Source organism: Mya arenaria, chromosome 6 (assembly GCF_026914265.1).
Source record: "Mya arenaria isolate MELC-2E11 chromosome 6, ASM2691426v1".
Taxonomy (NCBI): Eukaryota; Metazoa; Mollusca; class Bivalvia; order Myida; family Myidae; genus Mya; species Mya arenaria.
Genome location: NC_069127.1, coordinates 27798209 through 27823089, shown reverse-complemented (window position 1 = coordinate 27823089; position 24881 = coordinate 27798209). Strand labels below are relative to the sequence as shown.

The 24881-nt window shown below is 35.1% G+C and overlaps 1 protein-coding gene across 2 annotated transcripts; it reads right to left on the bottom strand.

The window, feature by feature from the left end:
* Nucleotides 1-7457: 7457 nt before the first annotated feature.
* On the bottom strand, nucleotides 7458-23994 carry LOC128237302 (uncharacterized). Of its 2 annotated transcripts, XM_052952690.1 has the most exons (10): nucleotides 23900-23994; nucleotides 23194-23343; nucleotides 20935-21023; nucleotides 20621-20709; nucleotides 16766-16987; nucleotides 13573-13692; nucleotides 13064-13180; nucleotides 9481-10551; nucleotides 9051-9247; nucleotides 7458-8832 (listed from the first exon to the last, which is right to left on the bottom strand). In XM_052952690.1, the coding sequence occupies exons 8-10, from the start codon at nucleotides 9793-9795 to the stop codon at nucleotides 7779-7781; spliced, it is 1566 nt and encodes a 521-aa protein (XP_052808650.1). In that variant the 5' UTR covers nucleotides 9796-10551; nucleotides 13064-13180; nucleotides 13573-13692; nucleotides 16766-16987; nucleotides 20621-20709; nucleotides 20935-21023; nucleotides 23194-23343; nucleotides 23900-23994; the 3' UTR covers nucleotides 7458-7778. The 2 variants fall into 2 exon arrangements, with proteins under 2 accessions (XP_052808650.1, XP_052808649.1); XM_052952689.1 differs by lacking the exon at nucleotides 20621-20709.
* Nucleotides 23995-24881: the final 887 nt, after the last annotated feature.

Below are 24881 nucleotides of genomic sequence, written 5' to 3'. Positions count from 1 at the left end.
TTTAGGTATTTAGAAAGTCACGTGACATGCAAATCTCGTAATGACGTTGTGCGCCCTTAATTTGGATAATGTTTATTTTTTGTGCATTTTGTTATTGCCATAAATTATTCTGGCGGTTTGAAAAGTCTAAAAGGTTAAGAGAAGTCATTTGAATATACGTACCAAATAGTATGAAATACACAACCATAATAAATGTACTTTCAATATACTACCCGTATTAACATACATTTAAACAGATAATATTCTTACCCTTTCTGTCTCTAAACGGCTCAAAATATCATCTCAAACATTCTATAGGTATTTAAATCGTATTCAAAATGTTTTATTCAATCACTCCGCTCATATTTGGTAATCTAACTTCATTTGAATTACTCTTTGTATGCATTAAATTGTAAAGTAAATAACATACTCTTACAGCATTTATTTGTAGCACACGATATATTTTCTTGACGGATTGATATTTAATTATTAAAGGTATGTTTTGATTTGTATAGTTAATTTAGTATGTTGTTTTAAGTCTTCAAAAAGTTATACGAGCTGGTTCACTATACTAAAAAAAAGAATGTACATTTTGGTATTGATTGGATCATCGCTAAATTGATCGTTGTACGTTGTTTTTGTTTAATATAAACATGGGTACGAAGTCATAGTTGACGACCATATCAATGACAAAATGAAAATTTGGCTGTCCGGCGATCCATTTAGGGGAGGCATGAGTCTGCACACTATTTGCTGTCCTGCTTCAGAGTTTATATTTTAGTCCCGCCAAAGCTTGAGGTATTTTCAATTACTGTCCTTTAAATTTATTAGCGGGAAAAACAATTTGTGCCAAATACGACCTTTGCCTTAAATAACGGCGAGCATTTCGATGACTCAATGATGTTTAACTCAAAAACCTAAGACAATAAGGTTACCCTGACCGTGATACAGAGATGTTCTACTCAAAGCTTGGGACATTTTTTAAGAATTAAATTGTCTTTAAATAAATGCTGTTCTTTTGGTTATCTCAAACCTGGTATAATTTCGCATGCACATTTTCTTTATTCTTCAAGTATACATATCTCCTTTACATATATCTATTCTGACTGTTCAGTAATCGATCTCCTTTTCAATTCAAAACTTATTCAAAACGATTGATTAGATTATTTATAATATCAGACAGATAAGAACAGATTGTTTGTTTAACACCAAACACATTTATTTCATATATGAAGTAAATACGATATCTGTAAAAAAAAATTGTCCTTTTTTTACCAGAAGTAAAATGTATCATTGCCTTTTATAAAATCCATTTTTTTTAGATATCCGGTAAAGGGAGGTTACTGATAAATATGCAGGGCAAGATTAATGTTCTTGTCCACTGCAATTTCTCTCATTGTCATCTATATATTTGAAGTTTCATTTTAATCCTTTCAGTAATTTTCAAGATATGGCCCGAGCAAGACCAATCATGGTTAAAGGGAGATAACTTAATTAAGGTAGTAAGACCCAAAATATAATCAGCTTGATAATTACTTAATGTGTCATCATTCACTGGATTCAATAACAAAATTTAAATGAACTTTACAGACAACTAACAAAACAAATCCTTTATTTAATTTATTTTTCGACATTTCGGTAATAATTTGGTATCGTAATAACCTATTTGCTTTCAAAAATAATACATAATTGATCACATCATCAACAAATATAACCAATATATCAGAAGTACTTCAAACAGAAAGGCAGACAGACAGACAGACAGGCAGGCAGGCAGGCAGACAGACAGGCAGACAGACAGACAGGCAGGCAGGCAGGCAGACAGGCGGACTGACGGACAGACAGGCAGATATCAAACAGACATCAGACAGACATCTCAAATCATCCTTTACACTACATCTATGTAAAGTCTAATGCAACTGCATGTTTTTACAGAAATATCAAAATCAATCTGAATCGGTAAATATGCTAATAATGTGCTTGATATATGCAAAAAACACACATAGTCATTCCATGATAATCATATAAACAATAAGTCATTTGAATAATTTAAAATCAAAACACTCAATGAATTTAAGATAATAAAAGTTCTTAAAATTGAATCAACAATGTCCTACAAAAGAGCATAATATGCGACATGCTACTGTACAAAAAAGTGGTAATAGTAGATCCTATTTCTCATTTTAGTTTTGTTAACATTTAACTAGAACTCCGCGAGTCGGATGTGTCGCCTGACGAATTATTTACTGTTGACATTATAGCTGTTAGATTGGCATTTTATTCATTTATAGACAATGATGTTGCCATTTAACCCTCAATCAGATATACCTACGGAATAAGTTTCAGGTTGAAACCTCCTATAGTTTATGAGATATGCCACGGACAAAACCTAAGCAAGAAAATTAACAAAGGGCAATAACCCTAAAAATATGGCAGCAAGAGTAACGGTTCTTGTGCACTGCACTTGCCCTCAATGAGATATATCTAGCTATGAAGTTTCAAGTTGATACCTCTTATATTCTTCAAGATATGCCCCGGACAAAACTTTAAGCATGAAAATTAACAAAGGGCAATAACTTTAAAACTAAGAAAGCAAGAGTTACTGCTATTGTGCACTGCACTTGCCCTCAATGAGATCTGTCTACATATGAAGTTTCAAGTTGATACCTCTAATATTCTTCAAGATATGCCCCGGACAAAACTTTAAGCATGAAAATTAACAAAGGGCAATAATTTTAAAACTAAGAAAGCAAGAGTTACTGTTATTGTGCACTGCACTTGCCCTCCATGAGATCTATCTACATATGAAGTTTCAAGTTGATAACTCTTATATTCTACAAGATATGCCCCGGACAAAACTTTAAGCATGAAAAATAACAAAGGGCAAAACTCTAAAAATATGGAAGCAAGAGTAACAGTTCTTGTGCACTGCACTTGCCCTCAATTAGATCTATGTACATATGAAGTTTCAAGTTGATACCACTAATAGTTTAAGAGATATACCCCGGACAAGCGAAAATATGGACGCGGCCGCCGCCGCCGCCACCGCCGACGACAAAAGTAACCCCTATATGTCGCGACAAAAGTAACCCCTATACGTCGTCTTTTCAGGCGACACAAGAAGCATCTTTTATTATATTCTCTGATGTTGGATTCTAAGAATAATCATTCATAAAATGTTTTGTCAAAGTATTAAATTATCAGCCGATTGTTCAGAACTTTGATTTCAACAACCTTGTTAACATCATTGTTTTTAGCTGTTTCATCTAAACAGCTCTGCAGATTTCATGGATATTCTCTTGATCTGCAGTATTTTTAACAAGATTTGCAACATCTGTTTCAGGTGTACTTATTTTAGTTAAATTTAAGAGCATGATATCAAATACTTCACCTTTAAAGGTTAACAACAAAGGCATTAACCACATTGTTAACTTTAACAAAGTTCTGAACAAGTGCCCCAATTGTCCTTTCCGATAACTTGGTTACTTCCCCTGATTTCTAAGGGAGGCTACTCCATTTCCTACTTCCGGGGAATACATTTTGCAAGATGGCCGACGTAGACAATGAGATCACTGGGGCGTGTATGAATAACAATGAGTTGACACCATTTAAGGTCGTCGATTTGAAAAGATACCTTGCGAACCGGAAATTGAATGTATCAGGTCTTAAATGCGAATTGATTGAGAGGATAAAAGGCGCATATAGACTTTCTATAACTGACAAACGCGTGCTGGAGGAGAGAGATCGGGAAGAAAGAGAGAGAAGAGCAACCGAACGCTTTATCCTCCCATGTGGCGAGGGTCTTCCACCGCCATCAACACTGAAGGCATGGAAGTCCACTATTGATCTGTTTCCTGCTGTAGAGGAAAAGGATATATACAACTACATTGTACTGAAAAGAGACTCGAAACGTCAATTGAAGGCGAGGACTTATTATGTGGACGGACATGTACAGAAAGTTGAGGTATGTCAAATAGTGAGTTTATAATAAGTCTGAGGCTGTTTTTTCTGCCATGTTTACTTCATCTAGTTATATAATTAGCTCAAGGGGACTATTTTGACTTGGACATAAAAATAATTTGGTGTGAAAAATGTACTCAACATTTTTATGTAGGCGGGGCTAGCCACAATTAAGGGGGGTGTGGTGGATGCAAGCACATGTATGTGTCGAACCACACTGACTATATACTTATCTTAATTTTAAAAAAAATAATGTATTTTGTACAATTTTCATATGTTCTATGATGTTTATTTATTGTCATTTAAATTAAAATATTATTTATAATTTATTCTTCAGGTCCATCTCATAAGCGAAGAGTGCAGCCACTGTTATGTTCAAGCTTCCGTGCTGCCATCATTTCCAACTGCAGACAAAAGAAAGTCACCAGAGTACCAACCCTGGATCCTTCTGTCGAAAGTGACTGGCTGCATACACTCCGCGTTCTGCAACTGTCCAGCTGGGTAAGTTGAATTAATTTGTGATAAATCAAAGTCTCTGATCTGCATTGATGAAAGGTGTCAAACCCACACACGCTAGGCTATTTTGTCAGTATTATCAAATACTTAAACTTGGGGCATTCTTCAAACTATTTCATATCTTCTTATCAAACTTGGTACACTTGTTACAAGAGACAAAAAAGCACATGTTATAACTGTCATAATTTTGGCTTTCATGGTTAGCTGAGTTTTGCTATTTTTTTCTGAATGAAAGAACAGGCGAGCTTATGTATTGATTCAATGAACTCCCTTCACCGTGTTGGTGTTTACTTATGGCACTGTTTGTGTTTTGTATGTTCATGGCCTACCAGGAAATACTAAGTGTAAAATACTGTGTATTCACCTCCATTTTCAAACTTTAATGTTTTGGAATATACATGTAAGTATAACAAGTAAAAAGGCACACATGTAAATGAATTTTTTTATTTTCATCTAGTGAAGGTGAATGCTGCAACCATATTGGTGCCCTGCTGTATGGACTTGAAGACCTGACGCGTAAAAAAACCCTTGCTCCAACATCCAAACCCTGTGCCTGGAACAACTTCAGCATGCTGTCTGCACCACGGAAACGTAAGCTGTCGCCTAGGAAATCTGAAGATCTTATGTTCTCAAAGAAGAAACTGTACAACGTGTCAGTACGTAAAGTTTCTGTAAACAAAAACCATGAACTGAACTCTATCAATGGATGCACTGTTAACATTGACAGATTTAGGCAGAAACTGGTTGGTTCGAAGTTGAATGTAGGCTGGTTAAAAAACTTTGAAATTGAAACAACTGAAAATGAACCAGATCTCCCTGTGTTACATTCTGTGCCATTCAACTACCATGATAGTGTAAACTTGAGGGACAGTTCTAGTAAGACAGTGTTTTTGGATCATTTTGACTCTTTGAAGCAAAGCGCTGAAGAAATTCAATTAACTGAAATCTTAACAAGGGGCCAAAAAAGTGGGAAATGGCAAGAGGCCAGAAAAGAACGCCTAACAGCTTCAAACTTTGGCAGCATCTGTCGTAGGAAAGAATCAACTGAACCTGACGGACTCCTGCGGCAGATGTTGTATTCCAATTTCACAAGCAAGTACACAGAATATGGAATTAAACATGAGAAGGCTGCAAAGAGAATGTATGCGAAAGCAATGCAAACTGACCACAAAGGACTAGCAGTTAAAGACAGTGGTCTAGTTGTATGTGCCGACAGACCCTACCTTGGTGCCAGTCCAGATGGGCTTGTGTTCTGTTCACATTGTACAGAAAGTGTTGGTCTGGTTGAGATTAAGTGTCCTGCCTCTAAGAAATGGAGGATGCAAACGCCTGAGGAATGCTGTGAAGACAATGATTTTTTTTGTCAGTTAGAGAATGGCAAGGTGTTACTCAAGGAAACACACAAATATTACTACCAGGTCCAAGGGCAGATGGGAATCACCGGGAGGAAATGGTGTGATTTTGTAGTTTGGACATGTGTAGGTCTTTCTATACAGAGAATTGCATTTTGTGAATCATTTTGGCTGAAAATGTTGTGTCAACTTGACAGATTTTGCCTTGAATCATACATTCCTGAACTGTACGCACAACGTGTTAAAAGGGGAATGAGTCTGTTCAATTGATTTGTACATCGTCTAGTTATGTGTTGTTTATACATGTACATTTGAATGATCAATAATGGCAATTTATGTGAATATCTTGTTTGCTTTCAGTTATTTTCATAACTATATTCAAAATGAAACTCCAAAATGACTGTATTGTTACTATAATTTGAAACCATGAATAAAAAAGTTGTAAATCTAAATTTTGGGCAGTATTTTGAAAGTATGTGTACTTTTGTCAACATATTGTGATTATGCGATGCTGTAAATCTACTTTAATTATTTCCTTGTTTTATGTTTGACCTTTTCTACTTTTCCTTTCCATTTATCTAGTTTTCAGGGATGTATTTCTGAGCTTAATAAATGGACATATGTTTAACCTTTCAAGTGTGTTATTATTGCATTTTGTGTGCAGGATAGTGATAGCGTTTATATTGCCATTGTTTAAAGAAGTAGCTGAGTTTTACTCTAAAACAATTGAAGATGTTCAATTGAATATTGGTTTGCATGTAGCTACTGCACGGCCCATAACTCAAGACTGTCGAGTTGTTCTCCTTTTCTGACTTGCTAATTAAAAACAACAAATGAGTGTTACTTTCTTATGTTTGCAGGGTGCAAAACTTAAAGGGGCTATACACCGTGTGATGAAATATCGAAAAAAAAAAGAAACTTGTCAAAAACTGACATAAACTTGGTATCAATGTGTACAATGCATTGAAACTAACTAACTGAAGTACCACATACCGTAGTATACAATTAATTTATTTTCGCATTATTTTTTCCATATTTCTCCATTAATTTTTTTTTACTGGGTATGTATACCTAGTAGAATTCATTCTTATGCGTGATTTGCTAGTTGATGATATCATGGGATATAACCAAGTAAGGTATATTAGCTTAAGCATTCATATGGTTTCGGATAAGCCTTCGTAGCAAAGTGGATACAACACTGGACAGCTATTTTGGTGACACTAGTTCAATCCATAGCTCAATTTTCTTTTACATTTTGGTATTTCTTTACCATTATCATATCAGAAGAGTAAAACATTTTATTAAATAATTTGTCCTGAGATTTGTTACAGAAAAAAACTTTATTGGTGCCAATCTGGTGTACAGTCCCTTTAAACATTGGGACATATTTAGCATGGGGCTAGTTTTTTTAATCTAATGTATCTTAAAGTTAACATTTGTCGGGCATTTCAGTTTGATCTATGGCACTCTTGCCTATTCTTATTTCCACTTAGTTCAATTATGAAACTGATATGAAAATGGTTCATACTGAAAAATCCTTTAAGCAATTCAATACTAATGATTTGAAGTACGTGGTAGATCAATTACACATGGCAAATAAAAAAAAACTCATTTCAGAGCCAAACTTAATAAGTGATCTTTGACTTTTATTCTTAGAAATGTTACAAATAATAAAACCACAAAATACAAAGCAGATGTTTCACAAACAAAAAATTATATCAATAAATTGATCAGTTAATGCATACATGTTTCAAATCAAATCTTGAAATCCATTCACATGAGCATATTTCCTTATCCATTTTTGTCAAACCTGAATCAAATGTGTAATCTCATATGTTATCATATAACTTGCTCGAAAAAATGATTTTAAAACAAAATTGTAATTTCATTGTTCTAGTTAGAAGTATACAAGTTTTTATCCCTAAATCTAATGCTTGATATATACAAACGCTTTCATTGACACATGAGTTATTATTGAACAAGTGGTGGCCATAGATTTGTCAAATATGTGCATATTTTGAACACTTTAGAAATTCTCCTTGACTGTGTTATAGGAATATTGCCATGCAATATTCGAAAGTTCTTGATTCTCTCCATTTGCCTTTCAACATGTATTCGTAAACTTGCAATATCTTTTGTAAGGAGAACCTCACGTTTAGAGAATTGTTTTCCTTTCTGTTTAAATGGTGGAATAATGAGATGAATGCCTCTTGGAGTAGTAAGGTCTGTAATAGTGAAACCCTTATCAACCATTATGGCGTCTCCTTCTTCAAGCAAGTCCAAGAGTCCACATTTTTCTGTGAGTTTCTTGTCACTGGTACAGCCCACCCAACAGTCAGAAACAAAAGTTACAACACCATTTGGGCTTATACCCACCAAAATCTTATGAGTCATGTGAGACTTGTAATCACTGTACATTAAACTTTTCAAAGAAAGAGAACTGGATGTTTCACTGTAAATTTCAGTGCAGTCGATAATAATTCTAGTGTTAGAATATTTCTCTTTAAATTGTTCAGGCATGTTATTTTTCACTACCTCACGAGATGGCCATTGAACAAGAAAGGATAATTGTACATGTAAATAGTTGATCCATCTTTCAACAATGTCACTACATTGTGAAGTGGATATGCAAAACCTAGTACCTAGATCTTCAAATAACAGACCTAGACGTAGGCGCATCAGCACCATGAAAAATTCATCCAGAACACTTAGAGTTCTTGGCCGTCCTCCATCTGAATCTTTATAGTTAAGTTTCCGCCTTGATGTCCGCACTTCAGCTTCATCCTTGATTTCATCAAACAAAGCTTCAAACACAACTCGATTAGGGATTCCGGTGTAAAAACTGACCAAATCGTCATTGTATTTTACGTCATCATATGTGAGCATAGGTAGCTGACATTGTACACCAAAGTCTCTAGTAGAATGTTCTGTTTGTGAACTGAAGTCTGCTGTTTTTCCCAGGAAACTTTCTTCAGTTTGTACTTCCATCACTGCACAGTTGTTCTCAGTCTGTGTGTCACAACATCTGAAACATATACAAATTGATCATGTACCCATTTACCACATCTTACATGTACAGTCTGGTAACCCTAACCAAATGTTTGTTTTTTTGGCCTTAAACATTTACAAACACTTAAATTTTCCTATTTTTGTTAAAGAATGAAGAAAAATGATCAGAAGTAATTAACTTATCAGATCGATTTCATAGCACAAGAAGCAATATATATATATATTGAACAATACCTAAAGGACTGATTCTGTGGCTGTAGTACTGGTCCCATGCAGTAATCATGCAGGTGGACAGAGGTATCAATGGCATGCCCGGAAGGGGATACAAATGACAGTTGTGGCTGTATACTATCATCATTTGACAGTTCTAGGTCTAAATCGTCATTGACCGTATCACCATCATCATCATCACCTACGTCTTCATCAAGGAGCTGAAATTGCAAATGAAACTGTATAAGATAAATGTTTTAGTACAAAATCTGCCAGGCTATATGGTACACATTTTTCCAGGCTGTATTTGAAAACAATTCTTTAATCATTTCTTAAATTACAAAATTTACAAATAAGTGCTGTGACATTGTTTTTAAGCACCGTTGATATAACATAATTCATTTTGAGGTGCATGTAAGGAAGAACTTAAACTAATATAAGAAATAAAAAATACCGTTGGCTGGAAGGTTTTGGTAGCACCAGTCTCAGTTGGAAACATAGATGGAAGTGTATGCTGGAATGAAGGTCCTCTGAAGCCAACAAAATGCTCACTACACAATCGTCTGTGTTCATTCCACTGGAACGATCTCATGACCGTTTTACATCGCTGCACCCACACACGTTTTAAACGTTTGTTCTGAGGAAAACGGTGCAATGACACTTTTCTCCCATCAATAACCTTTCCTCTGTAAATTCCTTTACAAATACAACAGTACTTAGGGGTTTTCCTGCCCGTTTTCTTTATTAGTTTTGAATCTTTACTTTCCATTTTCACTTGTTGCTGTTTACTTCCTGGTTTGTGTAGTCCCCGGAAGTAAATTTCCGCTTTTTGCGCATGCCCACTTGAAGAGTATTCAGGGAAAGATAATCGAGTTATCGGAAAGGACAATATTTTCTATCTTAAAATGGTATTATATGACTATAACACACCAAATTAGGAGATTCAATCTCAAAAAGAGGAAACCATAGTAATCTAGACACATGTTCAACCTTGTACAGGAACATCAAAGCAATAAAATTATAACAAAAATCAATAAACCAAATAATTTATAAGAACAATTTCAACAAAAAGCAGTGACGCCGGGCAAATGCCAATGTTTGTCTGTTGTTAATTTTCAGACAAACAAGGGGCATAACTCAACAGTTATCATAGCCAGATTTGTGGGCCTTGCTTCATGTTAATGTCTTGTTCATTTTGAGTTAAGACTAGAACAGGTAACATAAAACTTTGGCCTGAAATAGAGGCCAACAACAACAAGGCTTTGACAACACATAACTTTTTTTCTTGCAAAAAATACTACATGTATGAAAAAACAATCATGAATTCTGAATAGCCTTATAGATTATTAACAACAGATCGTAAGATCAGAGTTCATCATCGTCGTCATTGTCCTGCAGGAGATGGTGTAAGTGCTGTAGATTCCCGACGGGTATCCACCCAGTAGGAGGGGCTGCTTCTGCTGAGCATTGTGGCCCACACAGATGGCAATCTAGCAGTGCACCGTCTTGATAAACACCATCAACACTGAAATAACACATGATTAATTACTATTTTCATCATTTCTCATATATATAAATCATATGTATGTATAATTATAAAATTCTACATGACTGAATAACTTTGAAACTGCTTCTAAAATATTCAATGAAATGAAACACGTAGAATCATAAAATCAAATGTCATACATTGCTTTATCGTTTTTACATCCATGGAAAGTAAAAATACATCATTTAAAAATGTATTTCATTTTGTATATACATGTATGTCCTAACCTTTATGCATGAATTCAGTAAGTGCTTACAGTCAAACAAGCAGTTAAAGAGTTCTTTCATTTAATAGAAAGGTAATGAACATATTATAAAAATAGTTTAGAACAAAAGATAAAGAGAATATTTGGGGATTTTTCATTGTATTCCAACAAGTAATCATAGAAGCACTTTCAAGAGTAACACAATCACAAGAGAAATCATGATTTTCTCTGATCACGAGTAAACTATTTTTTTAGGTTACACAGAAATTAAACAAACCTGTTTCTTTTAAGCTAAATATTAAAAACAATATGTCGTTTTAATTAGTGTAAATTGGAAACTTGTGTGACATCATTGTCGTGAAGACTTTTAAAAAAAACAAAATCCTGCAATTGAAAGTGAACGCTGCGTGTCTGTTAATATGCTATACATGAACCAATATCTGTAAAGATCAGTGAAATTCTCAAAATTGAAACAAAATCACTGCAGTGAAAATAACTTGTGTGAATAACATGATATTTTAACAATATCAATAACAATAATTTAAACAACATTCATGTAGTTTCTGTTACAGTAAACTCATCCTCTTTTATTGAATTTTTGAAAAACTGCTGCACTCTCTTAAGGAACCCATTGTTGAGAGCTGGAGGGACCCCTAGTAAACGACACATTAAAGGATAAATATTCAGATTAATTAATACTTTTTCAGTCTTGTAGCAGGCCTTGTATCTTAATCAGAATCAGTAAGGCAAATCCGTTTGGCAAAGGCACAAGAATAAACACAATGTAAATTTCTTTTATGCTTTTCTATGAAATATCATGTGATGAAATGAAATCGCAAAGATGACATCACAATGATAAGTTTCTCACAAACTTCTCCAATTGATGTCATATAAAAAACAAGAGGGCCATGATGGCCCTAAAACGCTCACCTAAGCAAAGGGCCAACTCTGTGATATAGTATTAATCAAATTATTGCAATTTATACATATCTTTACTGATGACCATGCTTTGTTTAATATTTGTAAAGGGTCATGCAATGAAGCTACCTGTAAAGTTTCATTGAATTTGGCCTGGTAGTTGAGAGAATTTTTAGGGCAAAACAGTAAGTCGGCCATTTTGTTTTTGTTGTTGTTGATCAATCTCAATGCCTTCTTGTATTTTTGTAGAGGGTCATGCAATGAAGCTTCCTGTACAGTTTCAGTGAATTTGGACTGGTAGTTTAAGAGGAGATTTTTTTTAAAGCAAAACAGGAAGTTGGCCATTTTGTTGTTGTTGTTGTTGATCAATCGTGACCCCTTGTTGTATTTTTACCTGGAAATGAGGCTAAAGTGCCGCCTTAAATTGGTCAGAAAAAGCACCCTGTCACACAAACACAATAAAAAATAAACAATTCTTTCTCTCATGTTATTGAGTTAAAACTATTCAGAATCTTTAATGTGGATTTAGATTTGTTCTTGTATCTGCTAAACTGACACCAAATCCCAAGATAAACCTCATTGGACAACAAAACTAACTGCACCTTCAATTATACTGTAATACAAGAGATGTTTGTTAAACATTATGTCCCCCCTGAGCGCCATGTTGTAAGGAATATTTGGACAATTGAATGACTGAAATGACAGCAGCCAGCTGATATGTCAATGACATTGGATGCCTTTGAGGCAATTTTAAGATTATGAACATTCAAAGTAGGTACAGTTTTTAATCATGTTCAGATGATGACTGATATTTTCAGATAAACATGTATCCTCTTAGCAGCAGGGAATAAGTAAATATGACGTAAAGTATAATGACCAATATGAGTTGTGACATTGACCTTTGACTTTTTGACATCAAAATCAATAAAGGTCATCTACTGATCACCCCCCCTTTTTGCGTTTAAGGTCTCTGTGACCTTGACCTTTGACCCGATGACCCATAAAATCAAACGTGGTCATCTACTGGTCAGGCCAAACCTCCAAGTCAAGTTTGAGGGCCATGGGTGCAGGCATTGTCAAGTAATCATTCAGACAACCTTTTCGCATTCAAGGTCACTGTGACCTTGACCTTTCACCCACTGACCCCTTAAATCAATAGGGGTCATCTGCTGGCCAGGCCCAGCCTCCATATCAAGTTTGATAACCATGGGTCCAGGAATTGTCGAGTTATCACTCAGACAAGCTTTGGTCATTCGACGGACGGACCGACCGACATACCGACCGACAGACCAACAAACATGTGCAAAGCAATATATACCCCCTCTTTTTGAAGGGGGGCATAGAAATACATCGACTTCCAATATTTACCTTGTACACATAGGGAGGTTTTCCCTTTGAAGCTCTCGTTGGCAGTTTGTCAAAACCATGTCCTTTCTGGTAAAACCATCAACCTTCCCATTGATGACATCTAAACAGAAGCTTCAACTGAAATTATTGATTATTCTGGTCATATAAGAGTCCATAAAATACATGACATTCATTCTACATAAGAAAGGTACACTTTTGACACAGACTTACAGCCTAACAAGAGCACCGCAAAGCCAAACAATATACACATGTGAAAGAAGTATTAATCTTTGAAACTAGAAATGCTGCAATGCATAAAGCAATGATTTTTCATTTGTGAAATTTCCAGTTTTGGCACATCTGAATTACGCCATTCTTACCAATTGAAATTCCTATTTATTTGAGATTGCTATATACCAAGTTCATTCAGTACACACATTTTCTTATCTTAAATTAAAACCTTTTAAAACTTCTGTATTTTGAGGAAAAAAGTTCAGACTATTTTCATGCTGTCATCCTGTACTTGTTACCTGACAACACATCATCATTGGAAGATTTTTAGTTGCACACATCCGAAGAGCCAAGTTTATCTTGGCAGCTTTGTTCTTTGTGGAAAGCAGGGCCTTGCAAATGTCCACCCAAGGATCTTCCTGTAAAAAAGGCTCAAGTTTAGACCTAAAACATAATAGTCAAAATGTTTTTCCTCAGAATGTTTATGACTTTCATCATCAGAAGCATTAGAGGCAACACTGTTAGATTTCACCGTGTTATATTGTCAACATTAACCACACCGTCTCTCGCTTTGAGTGGGTCTTATAAGCTGTTCTCCTCCATCATTTTGTCAATTATAATAAGTGTTTTAATATCAATATCTTATTTCACAAAATGGCTTAAAGCAGCAGTTAAATGTTGTCAGAACTGCTTTTTATTATCTTAATTTTGTTCAGTTTTGTTAAACACTTCAATGAATATTAATATTTTGAATGTGACAGTATTTCAATGAAAAATATGCTCACTCTCGGTTCATAAAATTAGATTAAACCTATAACATCTCAGTTGACATTTGATGGTTATGCCTACTCCATGGCTTATACTTAGTATTTTAGAATAATGATGTATCCGCCATTTAAAAAAAATTGTGACTTATATACTGCAAACAAACTAAAAAAGTTATAATGTCCAAAAGCTATCTGGAAGTTGAAACATATCTCATACGCAGTAATTTCTATTTATAATATAATCAGGGTTCTCAATCAGTTGCGGTTGAACCTTCTCAAATAGTACAGTACTTAACAAAATAGCTACTATTATTTTACTTAAAATTCATTTATTTTTTTCAAATTTTAACCAGCCCAATTGCCACTTGAATCATCCATTTTGGCTGGCAGCCGGTTCTTATTGAGAACACTGATAATAATAATCCAACTGTAAACTAGAACTGTAAGCCAAAGGCTAACGAATACCCCCCAACCCTTCCCTGTGATATTCCAAAATGAAGGTGGACGGGTGAATTTGGCAGTCTGCCAACCCAATTTCTGTTTACCCACCCCCACCCCCCCACACATGAGTACCAAGGAAATAATACAGGTGTAAAAAATCACATATACAAAGGTTCACATAATGGTCATGGATATCCATGGATATCTGAAAGTTTGTTGTTTCTCTCATTTTCACCATAAAGGGGTCATGACTCCTGGCAGGATATTCCAAAATGAAGGTGGACGGGTGAATTTGGCAGTCTGCCAACCCAATTTCTGTTTACCCCCCCCCCACACATGAGTACCAAGGAAATAATACAGGTGTAAAAAATCACATATACAAAGGTTCACATAATGGTCATGGATATCTGAAAGTTTGAGAAAAATATATTGAAAAATGACAAAGGAGTAGGCCACCAAAGCGAATATTACCCCACTCCCACCCACCTCAGGGGAGATAACAAACCTGTTTCTCTCATTTTCACCATAAAGGGGTCATGATGAAAAATGACAAAGGAGTAGGCCACCAAAGCGAATATTACCCCACTCCCACCCACCTCAGGGGAGATAACAAACCTGTTTCTCTCATTTTCACCATAAAGGTGTCATGACTCCTGACAGGATATTCCAAAATGAAGGTGGACGGGTGAATTTGACAGTCTGCCAACCCAATTTCTGTTTACCCACCCCCACCACCTCCCCCCCACACATGAGTACCAAGGAAATAATACAGGTGCACAAAATCACATATACAAAGGTTCACATCATGGTCATGGATAGCTGAAAGTTTGAGAAAAATATATTGAAAAATGACAAAGGAGTAGGCCACCAAAGCGAATATTGTAACAAATTTAAGGCCTGTATGCACCTAACTTCAGGACTTTTGATGGTCTTTTTAAGGACAAAATCAATTAAAGGTCTTTTTAAGGCCATGCAAACATTCTGATTAATACAGGTGCACCAAATCACATATTCAACAGTTCATATCATGGTCATTGACATCTGAAAGTTTGAAAAAGATTTATAGAAAAAATGAGAAAAAATGACCAAGGATTAGGCTAGACAAAGCTGTATAATTTTTGCCTATTTTAACTTATTCAGGGGCCATAATTGGAGACATGATCATGTGATTCCAACCACAATCACTGGGGCAAATGTTCTCACCATGGCTAAAAGTTTGAAAAAGATTCATTCAAAAATGACGAAGGAGTAGGACGAACAAAACTAATTTTACCCAATTTAACTCATTAAGGGGCCACAACTCCACTCAGGATCATGTGACTCCCACCAAATTCATGGAGGCAAAGGTTTACATCATGGCCATTAATATTTGAAAGTTTGAAAAAGATTTGCTCAATAGCTTCAAAGAAGAATCCTGGACAAAGCTAATTTTGCCCAATTTAACTCATTAAGGGGCCACAACTCCACTCAGGATCATGCGACTCTGACCAAATCCACGGAGGCACAGGTTTACATCATGGTCATTAATATTTGAAAGTTTGAAAAAGATTTGTTCAATAACGACAAAGATGAATCCCGGACAAAAAAACGGACGGACAGACGGACAGACAGACGGACAGACGGACAACCCAATTCCAGTATACCCCCCCCAAACTTTGTTTTGGGGGGTATAAAAACACTGCCCAAATATGGCTTCAAACAGGCCAAACAGAGTTGAGCATTCCCTGCACTCCATTTTGGTTATTGGTGTATGTGACTGATTCAATTAATGTATTAGTCCTTGGCATTACAGTCCTTAATTATCTACACACAGGTCTGAGTTTCAGCTTGTCTTAATGTAGCATTAGTTCATCAGGCGCGCAGGAACATATTGAATATTGGGGCTGTGGATGGGGTGGGTGCTGGGAGGGGCACCTGCCCCCCATATTTGAGGGTAAAATTTAAACATTGTTTCCTTACACTCAATTTCCAGCACTTACAAGTAACAAGAAACATAACTGTTTGACTATATTTATCTACTCAAGTTAAATTCTGCTAAATGAACAATATGTCTAGCAAATAAATAAATAAAGCACATTGTTATATTCCTGGGGATGGGTGTGATATGTACAAAGACACAAGGTTAAGGTTACTTGTTTACTGTGTGAAGTCCAATGCTATGAAAGTGTACAACATCAGTTTATAATATAAAACAATACATGCAATAGAGTTTATGATTAAAGGGAAGTAATGCAAGTTAACTCAATTGTCTATTATAGTGTTTGAGAAGTGTATATAAATCTACCTTCAATACATTTCCAATGTCCTAGGTCTGTCAGGGTAGTTTCATGTGTCTTTCCATTACTTCCTAGTGGCATTAAGAGTTCTTGTTGATTAGCAACTTCTTTGGTCCGTCCCGCCAGTAGTTAAATCCCACAGTGATAAAGCCACCCTCGGCCTTGATGTTCCCAGCCTTGCAAGCCAGCATGGTTGTTCTGCAGATGAAACAGAAGGCAAGATCCGCTGCCTGAAAATACACAAATAACTCATTTTTAGATAAACACAAATTACAAATTTCTCACCATATTGATACCTGAGGCTCATACAATAGAGCTCAGAAATGATCTTAAATATTAATAGCCGGGTCCTAGATATCAGCCATACAATAGAGCTCAGAAATTTTCTCCTACCTCAGATAAGTAGATCCATTAATTTAACCATGCTAGAAATTCTTATCTTGCCCATGGGCGAAGATAAAATGCCCGTATGGAACTTCTTTTAATGGTCACCACATTGTAATTACCTCCCTTGTTGAAGACTGACGTCTGTAGCGCATAATGGAAACCTTGTCTTGTGGCAATATTTAGAACGCTTGTTAATTATTTCTCGCTTCAAATGTCACCAGAAAACAGTTTTCACGCACCTTTCAAGAAATAATGCTTCTCACTTCTTAGAACTATTTAAAGACCGATCAGACCATTTACATACTCTGAATCACTGCGCGATTATCCATGACAACCACGAATTATCGCATATTCGTTTGCAATTATTTTCACTAAGCACAGAGTTCCAGCAAAAAAATACATTTTTACTTAATTTTGTTTAACTGAGGTGGGAGAAAAAGCATCTTCCATAGCTGCTCGTGTAAGATAGGTTCATCCTCGGTAAACCTCGTTTCCGCAAAACACCCTACGCTCGGGTTGGAATGAACCTATCTTACACTCTCGGCCATGGAAGATACTTATAATCTTAAATATTAATAGACGGGTCGTAGATATCAGTAACTGTTTACTTTGATCCGGACTCGACCATTTAACAGGGAGAAAGTTAAAGTGTACTATAATATACCAAATAAATGACCTTTGAATAATGAATAATGTATATATTTGTGATGTTTGGCACTATTTCATGTATAGCAAAATTGAGTGAAAAGTACAGAATAATGTTGTTTTCACTTACAGAACAGAATAGAACAGTTATTATTAACTTGAACATATATACTGTTCATTGTTGTTACAATAACATAAACACATGGAATGGCATTAACAGTTAAATGTGAGCATGCAATATATACATAAAAGTAAATAAAGTTGAGCATTACTCATTACAGCGTTATATATGAACTAATATTGTAATTTAAAGGCATGTTTATATAATAAAACTAGTTTTCTTAGACATGCAGTATTTTCATAGTTTAATAACTCTATAAATTTAAACATGCTTTGTAATGCAAAATAAAATTTAGTAATGTGTCTTTTTCTTGAGTAATTATATTAACACTATATAACACAAATGAATCATATTTATTTTTCAAATCTGGTTTTAATTCGAATCAATGTATCGATTTCCATATCAAATGTAGGTCGATGTCTCTGACATATAATAAGTGAGTATAAAAGCTACATGAATATATGTTTGTGTAATGGAAATTTACATTGAATAAAGAATATAACATATATATACTAGTACGTTTTATTCCTCCAGTAACGGAGAGCATACTACATGTATGTTACAATAATGTGTGGATTTGACAGGGCTTGACTTGAATAACATGTTGAATATAAACAAGAGGGCCATGATGCGAGTAACAAATCGCATTAGAAAAAGCAGAATATATGCAAATAAATTTAAATGGACACATACCGGATGACAAATAAAAATTGGAAATTCAATGTGCCTAATTCAGTGAACTTGATTTGGTAAACTTTTTAGAGCTTAGTTGAAAATAGATCATCATTTCTAGGATTGGCCAATCATTTAGTTTTACCATTTTATCTTGTACCGGAATCAAACCGGAAATATGCTGTGACCTCAGGGTTTGACTGTAAAAACTTTCCATTGATTGCCAAGTATATACAATGCTATATGATTATAGATATATATGCAGGTGGATTACCACTTGATTTTAAGCACGCCTTCTGCAAAAAGGAAAGGAAAGTTGGAAAAGTATAAAAACTTAATCAAATGCTAAAATGACAGATTAATTAAATCCACTGCGATCTGAGAAAAACTGTACAAACATACAGGAATATTTTGGATAAAACCAGCACTTGTTGCATTATTATCTGAATTTTGAAAATAGCACAACCATATAGTTATACCTCATCTGCCATTTTCTATAAGCAGCTTTAAATGGAAAAAAAGAACACAGAGCCTATTTATACAAAGTTTCATGTTAATATCTTTAGTGGTTATGTGGCCAAGTTATAGTTTTTGCATGACTTCAAATAGTACATACCTTAAAGCCAGAGTTATGGCACTTGCTGAACATGATGTATTGTCTCTGGAAACACTTGTACAAAGTTTCATTCTAAATTATTAATCAACCATTACGTATTTGACGAGATACAGAGACAATTGCTGTACCAATACCAGACAATTGAAGACAATATATGCCAGAACTCGCTCAATATCGACCAAACTCGGCCAATATCAACCAAACTCGGCTTATATGAGTTTCCTCCATTTTGATTGGCTACAAAACTCGCCTAATATAGGATTTGAGAAATGGGCAATTTTCATTGGCTGACCAAACTGGCCTAATAGGAGAAATATGCTGGAAATTATTTTTAAAGGTAGCCATTTTGTTTTCCCTTTTCAGACTGTTTTGAAATTGTTGTGCTTGGTATAACTCTATTTGGAATACTTGAACCTAATTGAATGATTGAACCACAATGAACGGTTTGATATAACAGTTGTTTTTAACCTGTTGGTGGATTTTACGACTATTATGATTTTGTACACCGACAAAATGGACAACGAAGGTGAGACATTTGACATTTTAGTAAACGATTAACAAAATTAAGACTAAAAGACATGCTTCCTTACAATGTACAGTGCTTTATTCATAAGTATGTGCAATGTCACTTTAAGGATGCATTTCAAAATCAGCAAAGTCAACTCTAGAAAAGCAGACTGACACCCTTTCGGGCTCAGGCAAATACAGCTAACCTCGGACAAATAACTAGGCCAACATGAAATCACCTAATTAATAACATTATAATATAGATTGTTTTTCAGCTATATGGCTGAAGTAATCAGTCTACATAACGATTCCGGCGACACCGAACCTTTGACAATAACTCAACTTAATGTGTTATTGGGCATATGTTTATATGTTGACCAAAATTTGAAGATAAAACTTAGCAATAAGAGTTTTTCATGGATTATTCTAAAAAGAGCACCAGGAATGGATGATTCTTATAAAGGTTGATCAAGGGCTTTATTACACCTATTAGTAAAGAGTATGAGTAATGGGTTATGGTCCTTATTACACATGCCCATATTAATAATAACTGTCATGTGTTCCCGTTCCGGAAAGAAAAATCCGACCCGAGGGCACCTGCGTTGCCTGGTAACGAGGCTTACACATGATAGATATTTTTTCTAGCATACCTTTATTATTTTTTTTGGTGAAGAAACTGCATAAAAAAGCTCATTTTTGTACATTTCACCAAAAAGCCTGTGCGATAATGTTTACTGACGTCCTGACGCGCAGTAATTTTTATTCACTGTCAACGTCAATAAGTTCCTTCGATATCAAGTCTTTGAAGGGTTATTTCGATTTGTTGTGAAGATATATTTTTGCAAAGTTAATGTTTATGAAACTCATCTATTGAAGTTACTTAAAGTATATAATAAAAGAAATAAAAAGTATTACGTCACAGCGCTTGACTCATCTGGCATGGGGGGATGCCAGATGGGATTTTCCAGCACGGCTGACGTCACTGGAAATGCCTATCCGGTGTGCTAGAAATATATTATATTGTCACTGCTGACATGTGTACTAAGCTTCATGGGAATATCTTTAGTGGTTTTGGGGTGTACATGTATATAATTATTGGCCAAGGTTAAAATGAAGTGCTGACAACATCAAGAGTGTAATACCTGTATATTTCCTTTTCTCAGAAAGATAGACAAGCTTAACAGTAATAAGACAATTCAAGTTAATTCTAATTGTCATACTGGACTTACGTGTTGCAATATGAGCGCCTTCTTTAGGCGGGTACCCTCTTTTACCAGAATGTACACAACATAAACCCAAGGTGCGGATGGAATTCTCTCTGTAACAGAAATGACATAGTCATTTGAATTTAATAATGAATCTTTGAATTATGGAAATTATCTATTTGTAATATAAATATCAGTAAAACAATTGCCCCCTTGACATACCTGACAACATATATATATATAGAAAATATGTCATAATCATATTTTGTTTATAAATCAAACGCCTCTACGTGTATCAATATTTATCTTAAGTAAACAAAATATATCTAGAAGTAATAGAAAATAAAAATAAATCTGTGACGGGACTGCTAATTCAGAAGAGTGAAGAAGTAGAGATCAAAACACATGTACTGGGTGAGTACCTAAATCGGAACACTTTCGGCACTATTATTTGTGAAATATTTTCAGTTAGACTTGCACCACAACTACAAAATTGTCCATGTTGATACAAATGGCATTTTTCAAGATACATTGTACTACCAATCTGCATGAAAAGTACTTTATTACCGGGTAACCGCACAATAAAGGACTGCCATTTTCGTCCTCGGAGTACCTATATATGGAACAGTTTTAAAAACAGCCTATTAGTGGCATGTTTACACTACCAGTATAAAGAAGACAGTACGGAGTCACGCTCTAGTAAGTTTTCAAAAATAGAACAAATATGGAAAAGGCCGAGTTTTATCTCGAATCTTTCCGGGATGCTCTGAGGCGTGCATTATACAAAGTGAATACGAATGACGTAATCACCTAGCTCAATCATTGGCTAAATTTAGCGCTTCTGCGCACTATATGTAAACCCCATCGTCCTTTGAATATATTTTCGCCCAACTGTCAAAATGAATAGACTACGTCGATCGATATATTTCATGGTCCAAAGTATCCACGCTACATTTACTGTTGCTTTTTTTATTTCAAATTTATTGATTTTAATACTTACAGACTTAATGAAATCTGAAGCGTGCTTGTCGAATGGGTATTAAATTACCCGATGTCGAGGGTAAATATACAAATTGAACAATGTCAAATTATTGAACAGCTTTGTTAATCAAAAAGCTGCCAGCATCAGATGAGTCTTTTCGTACCCCCCCAAATAGAATAAGCCATCAACAAGTTCTAGTAGTCGAGTCACTCAGTCAAGATTGACACTTTTTAATATTCATAATATGTCTTAGGTGTGAATTTCTACTTTAATTAGACAATATTATACGGGAATAAAGCAAATAATAAAATTGCAAGTTGAATTTTCATTTTGCGAGTTGCCTCAAAATGCACTCGTGCTCCTCAAAGTTAAATTCGAACCCTGAAGCCCTCAGCATTACAATATATGATGGATGCACATGTTGGTCTCCGTGAGGGCAGAAGGGTTTAACCAAATATGGACAGGGTCTTTCCATAACTCTTTAGTTAAAACCCTCAACTGCACCTGGCTTGCAACAAGCCAAGTAGCAAAGCTTAACATAACGATTTAGGCTCGTTGTACCAAAAGTCTAATTTCAAGACTGCTAGCAAACACACCTGATAATAGTCTAAAATAATAGACGTGTTATACGGGATTCTTCCAATCCCTAACGTCTAAACGGGAATGTGCAAAAAACGGGGGTGTTTTAAAAATATTGAAATTGTTTTAAGTGAAGTATTTTATGGTTGAAATTGATCATAAAGAGTTATATTCATATTTTATCATGTAAGTGAAATGTTATTTTGCACTAAACAAGCATTTAATGCATTAAAACAAGTTGTTTACCTTTCCAATAAAACGAAAGTTGACTGACACAAAAACATTTATGCGAAGGGGAACAACTCGATACAATCGTAATAACTCGGCCTCCTCCGACAAAGCTTCGAGATGTACCTCGTTATACAATCGTAACAACTCGGCTATGGCCGAAATGTTCCGAGCGATTTAAAACTGTGCCCTGAAGCCTTGCAGGTGCCCTTCATGTATATATCGTTATGTTTTGACAGAATGAAATGAAAAAAAGCCGTCAAACTCATAATTATAAGTTGGATATTTAATTTTTGTGTACGGAACTAATATAAAATAACATTATCTGGTAATATTTCTTGTTTTTATGATATTTTATAGACTCTATATGCTTTAACCCGGAATCCTGATCGGAACAACTACCCACTTTTGATACTAAACAATTTGTACGTGAAGGATTTGCCATATCAAAAATCTAAAAAAAAATCCGCCAACGTACAATTATTTGGACTAACCTGATAAGTGTCTGTTGCATGACATTTCTGTAGCTGCAGTACAGAGCACCTTCTGTTAAAGTCATGTTGTAACTCGGCCCGATAGTGTGGCTCACATAGCAGCGCAACAGGTCAAACCCACAATGATTTTGGCGTGACAAGTCTTGCACACTGAAAAAATATAAAAACTAAGTGGTTAAGAATTCAGTGAGGTTAACGTTAACAAGATTACGGAGCCACTGTCAAGTAGTAAGGCACATTTGTCTGCAAACTGTAGACAAACTGATAGAACACTTTACTTGTAAGCAGGCAAGACAAGCATAATGTCATACTGCTAGGTATATACTATATAGGTATTACATTGCAACATTATCTTGTTGTTCCATTTCAATACATTAGGAAATGGTGACACTTTATTGACAATCGTGGGTTAGCATAAACCATATTGCCTCTCATGCTGTCCTCTTCCGTCATTTGTCATAGTTTGTTAACCATTTTTTACAACAAAATAGCGTTATGGTCTATTTAATGGGTCAACTGATTTGTCTACAACACTATTTTGTCCCTTGTTCAAATTGAATAAAAATATTAGGGCCACGGACCTATAAACCATAGACCGTGATAGGGCCAAATAATATTGCTAATGTTTTTCAATGAATAGGTTTACTTATTTTCCAATAAGATTAAAATATAAATATTAAAAAAAGCATTAAAAGTTTTTACATACCCCATCTCCGGAGCTAGTATATTCAAAATTAACTTATTCGGGGAATAATTTTGTGGCTCGCGCCATTTTAAAATCATGTGACTAGAAAATCTCGACCATCTAGACGCTTGCATCTGATCCGGGTCCAGTGTAAATTATTGGTTATAACGTCATCAAGAAATCCGGTGCCTGAAAATAGAGCATCTCAGGTACTCTTCTACAGAGTTGTCTTTTCTCACACTGATTGAATGAAATCAGAAATCAAGAGTAGAATCCACTAGAAAACGTATATGTTCTGTTGAGGAAAACAGGCCAAATGGTTTCCCGCCAGATGATAGCGTTGACAACGTTTTAGTTATAGTTTCAGAGTTTCGGGCAGTGTCTTTTTCAATCCAATACAGAATTTTACCACACTGTGCAATTCAACGTCACCCGTTGACGTCATAGTTTTACAGTTATTTTGCGAACGATGTTGCTAAAACACATTCAAATCCTAACGGAAGCGACTTTAACGTTCACATTTTAAAGATGCACTATTACTCCCCAAAAAGATTTACCATATTTAATACAAATGTTTTACCAAAACGGATTAATAAATGTCAAAAACAATGGATCTTATGAAGGATAATGCGTTCAATTTAAAAGAAAGGTGCAGAAAACACAGTATTTCTTCCTTTTGAGACGATAGTAAATCACAGTAAATCTTTTAGCATTCACCAATCATTTAATATTTTTGCATTTTCAGCTATTTAGTACACGGTTATAAACTTGTTATCACTTATTAATATTCCCCATAAATGCATTATTAAGTAAGTAGTTGAAGGTTTATCACTCAAAATTTATGTTTTTTAAACATTTGTATGTATGGAATTTGAATAAGAGTGTCACTTTAAGGAAATGGCGTCAAGATGTGCACGTAATGTGACGTCTTTTAGCGGGCAATTTGGCATTGATGGAGTGATAAAAACCTTGGTTATTATCGCATGAAGTGTTGGAAATGTGT

Coding starts and splice junctions, on each gene's coding strand:
- LOC128237302 (XM_052952690.1), bottom strand. CDS start 9,795: ATGGAAAGTAAAGATTCAAAACTAATAAAGAAAACGGGCAGGAAAACC. Junction 9,248..9,480: donor CCAAAACCTTCCAGCCAACG/GTATTTTTTATT, acceptor TTGCAATTTCAG/CTCCTTGATGAAGACGTAGG. Junction 8,833..9,050: donor CCACAGAATCAGTCCTTTAG/GTATTGTTCAAT, acceptor TATATGTTTCAG/ATGTTGTGACACACAGACTG.